General features: G+C 32.5%; 1 protein-coding gene across 3 annotated transcripts in view; it reads left to right on the top strand.

Annotated features, from left to right (window-relative positions):
- The window catches only part of LOC134693182 (RING finger protein 207-like), a 37,683-nt gene extending 24,175 nt beyond the window's left edge, over window positions 1-13,508 (top strand). For all 3 annotated transcript variants that reach the window (XM_063553899.1, XM_063553897.1, XM_063553898.1), the window contains exons 14-16: window positions 247-364; window positions 1,858-1,950; window positions 11,746-13,508. In XM_063553899.1, coding sequence (XP_063409969.1) covers window positions 247-364; window positions 1,858-1,950; window positions 11,746-13,309 — 1,775 coding nt within the window. In that variant the 3' untranslated portion in view covers window positions 13,310-13,508. The remainder of the gene's footprint in view (window positions 1-246; window positions 365-1,857; window positions 1,951-11,745) is intronic.
- The last annotated feature ends 268 nt before the right edge of the window (window positions 13,509-13,776 follow it).

Genomic DNA, 13,776 nt, shown 5'->3' with positions numbered 1-13,776 from the left:
ATTTCATTTGAAAGTGGAAATTTGGTGAAAAATATTTTAGACACCGTTAACATTATAATTGGTTACATAATTGTTGCATAATGCTAACATTGCATTAATTTAAAAAAAGTAATCTGTTAGCTATCCAAAACTACCACTTTTATAAATTTTCAAGCATTATTAAGAAAGTTACAGCATTTTAAAACTTGGTAGTTGGAGTTATAAAATCTTTGTATTGTGCTACCATATGTTCATTTACTTTTCCAGCACAACTACATGACATCATAAGATTAAAAGAAGAAACAGAAAAGCTGAAAACTATTCTCTCCAGAATGAGCTCATTTGTCAGCTCCATAGCATCAGTTACTGAAAGGATTGCACCTAAGTAAGTCTTTTTATACAACTGTCTCGTGGGTCTTTGGTTGCTTTAAATGTAAAATACATTTGTCAAATTTTTTGTGTTTGGGGTCTGACAAGATCCATTATTCTAGAAATTGCGAAGAGTAGAAATTTCTCCAATGTATTTGAACTTTTGCTATTTAATTTAATGACTTTTATAAGTAGGAAATGATTTGAACAAAGAACTTTGCAAATATATCAAACTTTTTAAAATACCGGTAGTGCAATGGTATGGCGTTCATTATCACTGGACTAGTATATATTTGTTTAGGGGCCAGCTGAAGGACGCCTCCGGGTGCGTGAATTTTTCGCTACATTGAAGACCTGTTGGTGACCTTCTGCTGTTGTTTTTTATTTGGTCGGGTTGTTGTCTCTTTGACACATTCCCCATTTCCATTCTCAATTTTATTAAAGCAGTAAGTATGTCAAATTAGTGTGTTACAAGTATACTGATAAATGAATAACAAAAAAATTCTCTAAATGTTTTAAATTTGTGGTACCGGTGTTATCATATAATTGGCGCAAACATTGAAATTCAACATACTTTTGTGTCAAATATGTTATTTTTACAAAGTAATAAAAACAAATATTTAATGAGGCTCAAGGGTATAAAAATTTCAGAAAAAAACAACTTTTTTTTTCATTACAAATTTTATGTATTACTTTGTTAGTTGGTACTTTATCATATGGTATAAAAATTAATAAAAAAAAATCATATTGTTTTGGCCCCAGATGACAATTATAATGTAAATATCATTTAAAATTACTCCAAATTATCTCCCTTTGGTACAAAAATGTCAGTTTTTGGCTTTAAAATTTGAAATATCTTTTTTAACTCAACGGTGACCTATAATTTTTATTATTTTTTTCAAATAGTCTGTACTTAAACTAAGCTATTGTAAAATTGGAGCGATTTCTGTAATTTAGTTCTTTTTTTATTTCGATATATTACCTCTTTTTCTCCTATCAGTTCAACAGAAAAAAAGTACCTTAACAAAAATGTATGTTTCTTTCGAAGGCAGATTGTGAGCGTAAATGAACTGTGACCCAATTCTTTTATTTTATTTTTCTATTAGGTATAAGATAAAGTTCATTTATAAAAAAAAAAAATAGCAAAATCCTATATAAAGAAAAAATTTGATTAAGACCCGCGAGCCCCCTTATTAAATTGGCATCAATTTCTGGTCTATCATTTCAGAAGATTTCATTTTGAGTAAGGGTAAGGCTGTTGCTCATATAGTATTTTGCTAAGGTGGTCAAAAAAAGTGTCATCTTTTGCAGATTTGTTTTTAACGCAAGATGTTTAAATGCCAAATTCAGCAATTACTTATGACAAAATTAGAGAATTTGTTAAACAAATACTGCCATAAAATCAGTCATTCATGAGCTGTACAATTTTCCTTTAATTCTCAAAAATGCACCCACGAAGACGAATAATATAATTGAATAAAAGGCTGATTTTGTACTGTTAATTTACAGACTTGGCAAAACCACTAAAGACTGTGAACATGATACGAAAATAGCACAGATATTTGAACAAATCAGTACAATGAATCCAGACTCACAACACAGGTAAGTAACTTTGGACCTGTTTAACAGAATGAGTCCATTCCATAGTTTACTATACCACAGAAGGTTCAAAAGGGTGTGGTGAAGGACCTTTATTCTCTTTTCTCTATTATTTGGGTTCATTTTTTATACAAACACTAACAAAATTTAGTTATATGACTGCAAAATTCGTTTTGGGTTCGTATAATGCTATAACGTTTTCTGGGGCGTCCTCTGTGTTGTCTGCATTGTCGGGGTCCAAAGACACATTGGGTTTCCGGACTAATTTTTTGAAGAGTTTCAAGAAGAAATTTTTATTTGTACAGTACAGCGCAATAGATTTTTAAATATTTAAAGGGAAACTTCGCAAAAAAATCAAAAATTGATATTATGTTCATTCTGTATAAAAATGCTCAAATTCATAGATATTAAAGTTTTATTCCGCTAGATAAGCGATCACCATCGATTTTAAATTTAGAGTATCAATTCTTTGCGATCCGCCATCTTGTCTTCTTTCCCGATAAATAAAAACGATATGTCTATAAACCACAAAGAAACAAAACTACAGTAACCGATGTAGTCGTAATTGCGTGTCGATATCTTGTCAATCGTACGGTTGTTTTATCCGACTAACTAACTTGATGCGGAAAATATTCTTACTTTTTTAAAATTACCATGGTCTGTTGTTTTTAAACTGTTGATATTGGAATTAGGTGAAAAGTCAAAGTTGAAATCATAAATAAGTGTTCCGTCAAAATTGTTTTCGAAAATCTAATTTGTTCATAATTCTTTAAAGTAATAAACTTTTTTCAAATATATTTTGATCTTCCCTCATCTGATCACAAGCATGGCTAAAGGTATTACTTCCAAAGGTATTGTGAGGGGTGTGAGGTGACACTTCCAGGTATTCAAGCGATTTCCTGTCGGACTTGCAAGTTCATGCATCGTTTCACTTCTGCAGGTATTGATCAGTGTACACGGCTGATAACTTATAACTTTCCATTTTTAACTATCAGATGTATAATATACAACTCTGTCTTACTTGTCATTACTAAACTCATACGCTTGTTTATAAATAACATTTCTGGTGTAAAGAATATAATTCATAAAAATATAAATAATACCCAAAAAATAAGATTTGATGAAATCAAAATCTATTTAAATATTTTTTCCAAGGGTGAATTTGGGAAAATGTAATATATAGTCATTGTCAATAGTGAAGGACAGATTGGAACAGAACAGAAATATTGATTTTAAAAAATGTACGCACTTGCCGACGATTCGTTTATACGACTGGATAGAAAGTTACGGAACTATAGCGCAATTTAAAATATATACATGTATACATTGAACATAAGAAAAAAACATATATTTTGAATAAATAGGGGTAAAAGTGTTGTAAATAGACTAGTCCACGTATGCCAACAGTATGTAATCATCGAATGTCGATGTTAGACTATTGTATACCAAAAGAAGAAGAGAACCAATTTGATTTAAATACAGGTCGATATATAACTTTTGCTTTGGTTCATTGAAGCTGTGGACCTAGGAAAATCACAGATTTATATTTCAATAAGATTGTTCTCGAACAAAGGAAGGAATTCGTCATCACAATTGTTATATATGCCACTGGACGAACACTAATTATCCCCAGGGGATGTGAATATTTTGCTGGGAAACTTTTGAGTATCAAAGTTTCAAATTAATTTCGGGATTTAATTTTAAACATCGTTAAAACGATGTGTGTCTAAGGTGAACGCCACAAGAACCCTGTAATACTAGTACGAGAGTATAGCATGTAAACATTCCTTTTCAATAATATGGTTGTATTGGAAATCTTTTCATACAGATTGACAACTCATTGTCCGATATGCATGTAATATTTGCCACATGACGGCCATAGTTCTTTCTACCATCATCACCTTATTCTTTGATATTGCTGTAAACATCAATGGTTCACACCCAAACAAAATGGGAGTAATGGACCTTCAGAGCTTCTCCGTGTTATACACTTGTGAAATATATAGACGAAATTTCTGTATTGAAATGAATCTACATCTCAGAAACAGGATTTTCAAATATCACCTTACAAACCAATATAAACGTATGGCAAGATATAACCATGAAGGAATTTAGTTTTTGTCAGACGCAAGAACTCGATCACTTTATCATAATTTCAAATATCAAGAACAAGCGGTCGATGTCGATAGTCTGTTTTCTAACTGTTCAGAGTTAGACATGTCACTTGTTCATTCTTGGAAGCCTTCATATTCCCCTTCTAACGATGGGAACTCTTTCTGATTGTGTTGACTATAAATGCTTGTATGGTAAATCTGTACAAGCGGTTGCATTTCCTCTCCTTTCCCAACAAACAATCGAATGAAACGCCACTAGTCTGATTTCTCTGGAGCTCATCCTCAATGGCTCTTATACGTCAGGAAACTTACATGTATATACTAATAATGATTGTTTCATGAACAACGATGTATGGACGAACTATTATAAATTCGTCAATATCAGTTATGCATGACTAAAATATAACTTTTATTTCAACTACTGTATTACTTATTTGGATTAATGACGGCTATCATGTTCAACATTGCACAAATATTATCATAGAATTTTTTAAAAAATCCTCAAAAATCCTCAAAAGAAATAATGCCTTAGCTTAGATAATTGGTATTCTTTGCACAAAAAAAATGTGTAAATGATTCAAGTTGTTAAATGAATTTAATTATGTAAGAATAAAATTTTAAAAAGAAACTAAAAAAAATCATGCATGTTGTATGTTGTATTTTTTTGTCAATTAAAAACTTTAAAATTGCAATAGTTTTATTAGCATTTAAACACAGCCAGCTTTGAATACAAATTAAGAAATTCCGGTAAAGTCAATGATATCAAACAGATGTACAATGGTATATCAAATTGGGTAATATTGCATTAGTTTTCATTAAATATTAAAACTACTATTTTTTGCTTCATATTTGAATCTTTACGCCAATTGCCGCTAAGAAAGTCATCAAAAATTGTTTCCTTTTATTTTTATACACTTTCGGAATTACGAATCTGAATTTTATTTTCAATTAATTTACACAATTTAATTATTGTATCTTTATTCTCATCGTGTATTAAATCTTAGTGTATTTACATCGTGACAGCATATACTCTTTCTAATCCTTTCTGTTTATCCTTTCCAAATAACAACATTTATACCTGTGTACGCTTGAACTCACACCTGCGGCTAAATAGCTATAAGGTAAACGAATTGACCTCAAGCCGAGAAATATACAGTGACCTTTACAAAATAATATACACACTCTGCTCACACATTAGTTGCATTGAAATGATTATCAAAACAATAACGGTAAATAGAACTGAAATATTTTCAGTTCAATATCAGTAAAAATGTTCAATAAATATTTTATGAAAAAAATCTCAACAATAGTTAATTAAAATTTCAAAAACAATTACTAGAGATAATTTTATAGGAGTTTAATTCAATCAATACAAAACGGTACATATATGCATATTCATTTTCGTTTATTCTTATATTGTGGTTAATAACTTCGACCATTCGTCAGCTGTGCGCTTTTAATTACGTATATTGTCGATAAGCTATAAGAGTTAAACAGATTTTATTTTTTCCCAGAATTCAATAAATCGGGCTAATACGTCACGACCCACTCGAGAATTCAACCAAAAAAGTTACAAATACTTGATTTTCTCCGTTATTAGAAGGAATACAAATTTAAAACTTTGCAAATGTGTTTTTTATGTTAAGATGAACATAATTAGATGATAAGTAAAAAATCCCGGAATTTCCCTTTAACCACATTTATTTTGTGTCAGAAAATTATGTTAAATTTTTTATTACAATCCAAATTCAGACAGTATCAAGCTTGAATGTTGTGTTCTAATTTTCCCTAGCTTTTCAGGGTTTGACCTCTGCGGTCATATCTGGTTGTGCTTAGGAAAGCAATTGGCGTCATCATCGTCTTCGTTGTCCTAACACATTTGATTGTTGCACTCTAACTTAAGTATAAGTAAATAGAAATCTATGAAATTTAAACACAAGGTTTATGACCATGAAAGGAAGGTTGGGATTGATTTTGGGAGTTTATGTCCCAATAGCTAAGGACTAAGGGGCCAAAAAGGGCCCAAATAAGCATATTTCATGGTCTTCGCACTTTAACTTTAGTATTTTATACAGAAATCTATGAAATTTTAACATAAGGTTAATGACCACAAAAGGAAGGTTGGGATTGATTTTGGAAGTTTTGGTCCCAACAGTTTAGTAATTAGGGGCCAAAAGGGTCCAAAATTAAACTTTGTTTGATTTCATCAAAAAATAAATTATTGGGGTTCTTTGATATGCATGATATGCAAAATCTAACCATGTGTTTAGATTCTTAATTTTTTGTCCTGTTTTCAAATTGGTCTATTTTAAGGTCCAAAGAGTCCAAAATTAAAGTTAGTTTGATTTTAACAAAAATTGAATTCTTGGGGTTCTTTGATATGCTGAATCTAAACATGTACTTAAATTCTTTATTATGGGCCCAGTTTTCCAGTTGGTCCAAGTGGGTGTCCATAATTTAACTGTTTGATTTCAACAAAAATTGAATATATGGGGTTCTTCAATATGCTGAATCTAACCATGTATTTAGATTTCTGGGATATGATTGCTTATACCGGTGGCGCAGAGCAATTGCCCTCACATCAATCGTTTTATTCTAAACATTAAGGAACATCTCAGATTCTTATGATTGTCTTCCTTTAAAAGGTAAAAACAAACAAAGGGATTAAACTTAATCAACTTTCCTATCATGTTCTTTTCATAATCTTCATGTTTGATAATTCCCTTGACTTATATGCGTGTTTTTAGCAACACGGAATATCAGAATTAAGCAGTATTTATATTTAGTGTAGTTATAAATTTAGAAACATGTCAGAAGGAATTCCCAGTTTTGATTAAATGCGAGAGTTCTCTGAATACTGATAAATCTATTTCTAGTTATGAAACTGATATTTGAGATTGTACTTTCATAAAGAAATAGAGAACCATCTAGGTCGTTTAATAAACATTTAAAATATATCTTGCCCCATGGTTTGTTTTGGAAATTATGCGCATGCGTATAGTTTTCTTGACTTAGATTGAATGGTTGCTCTGGATTCCCCACTCAATTAATTAATTTATAACTCATTGGATCTTTTCTATGTATGTCTGCTATTGAGAGTTATTGTTGCATAATTTTAAATCATATGCATCATTTAAATTTTAAAAAATGTATTCCACATTGAGAACACCCCTTCAGGCGAAATGGAGTCTTCCATATTATCGTTTCAAGTTGTCTCCCTTCTGGAAGTAACTTCTGTGAATTCTGAATCAAAACAAGATTTCTTAGGTCATTCTGTCAATAAACTTCGTATTATATTAAAAACGAATGCAATTTAAACCGATTAATGTGTATGGAAAGGAGCCATGATCACTGACCCAAAGGAAATTAAATATTTAAAGAGTTAGGGGTTCCTCCTAGAATTAACGAAGAAAAATAGGTGATAAGATACGAAGTGAAATACCTTCTCTCGCTCTGAGTTTCAGTGTGTGGAAAGTAAACTTGGAATTGATAGTACAAAAAAAAAACACAATAGGCCTAATTACATTGTTCATACACTTTTATCCGGGTTTGGCTATTTTGTAACTATTTTACATATGCAGTTGAATTAGTTTTGAAAATAATATTATCCAGCTACATGTATACATGAGTCGATGAAACAACAGCTATCGTATTCCTCAGAGCAATCTGCTCTTTGATTAATATTTTGGCCTGGTTATCAAATTGGTCCACATTGAGGTCTAAAGGGTCTAAAATTGAACATTATTTGATTTCATAAAAAATTTAATTCTAGGGGTTCTATGATAAACTGAATCAACCATGTATTTAGATTTTGGATATTGGACCATAATAGGTAAATGTCCAATTTAAGGTTTTAAGTTTCAACACCCATTCCCTGTAACCGTCAAGCAAAGTTTTTAGACCACATTCATGCTGTGTCAGAAACCTATGTTGTGTCAACTATTTAATCACAATCCAAATTCAGAGCTGTATCAAGCTTAAATGTTGTGTCCATATATACTTGCCCCAACTGTTCAGGGTTTGACCTCTGCGGTTGTATAAAGCTGTGCCCTGCGGAGCATCTGGTTTCTTTACCAGTTATTTTTTTATAGTCTTACAAACCCAAAAAAACAGGTTAAGAAAAAAAAGTTTAATTCTAGAACTTTTTGGCTCCTCAGAGGTGTACATCCTTAATCTGTATTCTTATTATGTAGTCCATTTTGTCTTTTTTTATAAATCCCATTCAGACCCTTATACCACTGTGTTATTCTTGGGTAATCATACTTGCCTAGATTTAAACCACTGTGTTATTCTTGGGTAATCATACTTGCCTAGATTGAAACCACTGTGTTATTCTTGGGTAATCATACTTGCCCAGATTGAAACCACTGTGTTATTCTCGGGTAATCATTCTTGCCTAGATTTACACCACTGTGTTATTCTTGGTTAATCATACTTGCCTAGATTTACACCACTGTGTTATTCTTGGGTAATCATACTTGCCTAGATTGACACCACTGTGTTATTCTTGGGTAATCATACTTGCCTAGATTGACACCACTGTATTATTCTTGGGTTATCATACGTGCCTAGATTGACACCACTGTGTTTTTCTTGGGTAATCATACTTGCCTAGATTGACACAACTGTGTTTTTCTTGGGTAATCATACGTGCCTAGATTGACACCACTGTGTTTTTCTTGGGTAATCATACTTGCCTAGATTGAAACCACCGTGTTATTCTTGGGTAATCATACTTGCCTAGATTGAAACAACTTTTATTCTTGGGTAATCATACGTGCCTAGATTGACACCACTGTGTTTTTCTTGGGTAATCATTCTTGCCTAGATTGACACCACTGAGTTATTCTTGGGTAATCATTCTTGCCTAGATTGACACCACTGTGTTATTCTTGGGTAATCATACTTGCCTAGATTGACACCACTGTGTTTTTCTTGGGTAATCATACTTGCCTAGATTGAAACCACTGAGTTATTCTTGGGTAATCATACTTGCCTAGATTGACACCACTGTGTTATTCTTGGGTAATCATACTTGCCTAGATTGACACCACTGTGTTATTATTGGGTAATCATACTTGCCTAGATTGACACCACTGTGTTATTCATGGGTAATCATACTTGTCTAGATTGAAACCACTGTTATTCTTGGGTAATCATACTTGCCTAGATTGAAACCACTGAGTTATTCTTGGGTAATCATACTTGCCTAGATTGACACCACTGTGTTATTCTTGGGTAATCATACTTGCCTAGATTGACACCACTGTGTTATTCTTGGGTAATCATACTTGCCTAGATTAAAACTGAGTTATTCTTGGGTAATCATACTTGCCTAGATTGAAACCACTGAGTTATTCTTGGGTAATCATACTTGCCTAGATTGAAATCACTGAGTTATTCTTGGGTAATCATACTTGCCTAGATTGACATCACTGTGTTATTCTTGGGTAATCATACTTGCCTAGATTGAAACCACTGTGTTATTCTTGGGTAATCATACTTGCCTAGATTGAACCAACTGAGTTATTCTTGGGTAATCATACTTGCCTAGATTGAAACCACTGTTATTCTTGGGTAATCATAATTGCCTAGATTGAAACCACTGTGTTATTCTTGGGTAATCATACTTGCCTAGATTGACACCACTGTGTTATTCTTGGGTAATCATACTTGCCTAGATTGACACCACTGTGTTATTCTTGGGTAATCATACTTGCCTAGATTGACACCACTGTGTTATTCTTGGGTAATCATACTTGCCTAGATTGACACCACTGTGTTATTCTTGGGTAATCATACTTGCCTAGATTGAAACCACTGTGTTATTCTTGGGTAATTATACTTGCCTAGATTGACACCACTGTGTTATTCTTGGGTAATCATACTTGCCTAGATTGACACCACTGTGTTATTCTTGGGTAATCATACTTGCCTAGATTGAAACCACTGAGTTATTCTTGGGTAATCATACGTGCCTAGATTGACACCACTGTGTTATTCTTGGGTAATCATACGTGCCTAGATTGATACCACTGTGTTATTCTTGGGTAATCATACTTGCCTAGATTGACACCACTGTGTTATTCTTGGGTAATCATACTTGCCTAGATTGACACCACTGTGTTATTCTTGGGTAATCATACTTGCCTAGATTGACACCACTGTGTTATTCTTGGGTAATCATACTTGCCTAGATTGACACCACTGTGTTATTCTTGGGTAATCATACTTGCCTAGATTGACACCACTGTGTTATTCTTGGGTAATCATACTTGCCTAGATTGACACCACTGTGTTATTCTTGGGTAATCATACTTGCCTAGATTGACACCACTGTGTTATTCTTGGGTAATCATACTTGCCTAGATTGACAGAAGGTGTGGTTTTGATTTTCTGATTGATCAACCAAATATTTTATGAAAATTGGTAGTTCCTTTTTAATTTGAAAGCTTACTGCATTCAGGATAATGAATATAAACTGGTTACCTAGGAATCAGAACAGTTTGTCTTGGTAAGGTGATCTCTATAACTGATACTGTGTTACCCCCAAAAAAGAGAGTTTTTTTCTGACTATACATGAATTATTAAGGTATATTAAAGACCATTAAACATATTAATAAAACTGAGAATGGAAATGGGGAATGTGTCAAAGAGACAACAACCAGACCATAGAAAAAAAAGTTGTTTTAGTACTGGCTTGATTGAAATGACAAACAATTGTTTTCATGATCTTGACCATATATTATATAATTGTACGAAAAACAAGGCTGCAATTTCCTCATGCAAAATTAGCCTAATGGGTGTTTAACATTTAAATGTATTGGGGGGGGATGGGAGGTACTTAAATTAAAAAAGTGATTGGTTGCATTTTCTTTAGAATTTTGTAAGGCGTAAATTGGAAATTTGATATAATGGGCGGTCATGTTAAAAAAATGATGCCTCCCATTTACCGCCAATGCTTTTAAATCTGAAATAGCCCTTTAAAGGTTTTGTTTGTTAAGTGCAGAGCATTTTAATGTTTACTCTCTTAAATGTTTTATAGGTTTGTCTTTTCAAACTTTTGTCCTCTCTTCTCCATGATATGTAATAAAAGCTATAAGTATTTTAGAAAACAATTTTTGTGTGCACAGAAGTTTATGTCATATCTTTTTGATTTGATTATTCTTTGGGGGGAATAGCACCAACCTGTAGGTTGAACTTCTGTAAATATAGACAATGTCCCATAGGCAGTCCTATTACAGCCAAAACTAGGCAATTTTTGTCAAATTATAGGCATATTTTCAACACATTTATGCCTCAAACTCTTTAAAGATGAACTACTACTAAAATTCTGTACTTCTCCTCCCTTCACTTGGGTTTACTCCGAAACTCAATTTGACAGCTATCCGTGTGCATTTATCATGTTTATTCTGATAAAGTTCTCAAGTTATGTCTCTATGAGATGAAACTTGAGATCATATTTGGGAACCAGTAGGTAAACATAATCAAGATTGTGAAACAGCTGTAATTACAGAGAGCAACACATATAGGTTCAAATTTATTATCTGCATCACACTATGCTCTCAGTTTCAGAAAACAAATAAAACTTACAAGAAAGGGGGGTAACTGGTACAGCATTTATAATTTCTAAGACCACCAACTGTAATATATTTAAAACTTTCATTTATTTACTTTTTGTTAGGGTTGATGCTATAAGAACTGCACAGGAAGAAAGGGAAACACTGACAGCAAACCGACAGAATCCCTTAGACGAAGAATTGATCAAAACAAAAGGAAAGTTGAAAGCTCCTTCTGCCAGGAAGGAGGCGGGTAGGAAAGATTCTACAAAAAGGAATTCTAGAGAAGTTAAGGAAAATGTATTAGATTCTCCCAAATCAGAAACAATGAATGAAGAAAAGGAAACAATTCAAGAAAAACAAAATGGGCAAGAGAAAGATTCAGGAAAAAATCAAAAAGACATAAATACAATAGAAAAAACAGATTCTACCCAAAATGTGATGGTGAATGGTATAACAGAAGATAGTATAGTGTTCAGTCAAAATATCGAGGAAAACGATACTGTTCAAAATAAAAATAGTGAAATTGAGGATAAAAAGCTTCCAAAAACAAACCAAAAGAAGAAGGATGAGGGAATGCTGAAATCACCAACATTAAAACAAAATCAGAAAGAAGGCTGTCTTAAAAAATCTCCTACTTCTTCAAAGTCTGATGAAACAAATCAAAATAAAGAGAAAAAAGATGATGAGAAAAATAAAGAAAGTGCAGTTGAGACTAAAATGTTTCCAAAATTAAAACAAAAGGAGAAAGATGAGGGAATGCTAAAATCACCTACATTAAAACAAAATCAGGAAGAAGACGGCCTTCAAAAATCTTCTCTGCCTAAGTTTGATGAAAATAATCAAAATACTGAGAAAAAAGATGATGAGAAAAATAGAAAAAGTGAAATTGAGACTAAAAGACTTTCGAAATCAAAGCAAAAGGAAAAAGATGAGGGAATGCTAAAATCACCAATATTAAAACAAACTCAGAAAGAAGCAGATGGTCTTCAAAAATCGCCTTCTACTCCAAAATCTGTTGAAAAGATTAATACAAATCATGATGCAATTGGCAGCATTCAAATTGAATCAAAACTAGACGGAAAACAACAGAGAAAGACACACAATACTTTTGATTTTAACGATATTGACTGTGTTAAAACATTTGAAAATCTATTAAATGATGACCTCAAACTAGAAAAGGTGCTAGAACCTAGTGATTTGAATAAAACTGATGATGAATCATTTACTCTACCTAAAGATTTTGTTGCATCAACTGTGAAAGGATTTGAAAATCACAGTTTGCAAAATTCCCCTGAAAAGGGAGATAACCCTGTCAGGAGAACAAGAAGGTCAAGGAGAAATAAACAGTCCAATGAGAATTCTCTTTCATTATTTGACACAAACTGTAATAATACTCAAAAAAGTGATAGTCAGGAAATAAAATCTGACAATAATACAATCAATGGAACTTTAGAGGATCTTTTAAACACTTCAATAGGAAGTAGCATTAGTGGAGATTTAAACACATCCACAGGAAGTAGCATTAGTGGAGATTTAAACACATCAACAGGAAGTAGCATTAGTGTAGAACAAAATGGTATTGATCAAACTTTCGAATCAAATGTACTTAAAGAAGACAATGCACTTAGCAAGAAATGTAATCAAGTTAAAACAGTTGTGAGAAAGTTGTCAGAATCTGTTCAATGAGTGTGTCCTTAGTCATGTTAGTGACATTTTGTGAGGAAGTTTTCAGGATCTGTTCAATGAGTTTCTCCATATTAACATTTTGAGAAGTTGTGAGAATCTGTCCAGTAAGAGTCTCCACATTTGATATTTTGTAACTGCCTTCATTACTAATATGTTATCAAAACAATTGGTGCTAATTATTAAATTATTTTATAATCTTGTTGCTTGACTGCTAATTATGTGAAGTTACACATAGGGGTCTTTTCAAATGTTTTGTCTATTGGTCAATATCACATTAACAAAAAATTGAGTTTATCCTCAACTGCTTGAAAACAGTCTGACAGATGCCAGCTGGCTTCCAAATTCATGAAATTCACGCAAAATACCAACCTTCATGATTTTTAGTGGATTTCATCCATGAGACATGTGAGAGGTGTTGAGTCTGTTGACCTAAAGTTTGCAATTCTTTATTATAATCTAAACACCTC

This window comes from Mytilus trossulus, chromosome 12 (assembly GCF_036588685.1).
Source record: "Mytilus trossulus isolate FHL-02 chromosome 12, PNRI_Mtr1.1.1.hap1, whole genome shotgun sequence".
NCBI lineage: Eukaryota > Metazoa > Mollusca > Bivalvia > Mytilida > Mytilidae > Mytilus > Mytilus trossulus.
The sequence above is the reverse complement of the archived record's forward strand: the minus strand, read 5'-3'. Positions and strand labels throughout refer to the sequence as shown.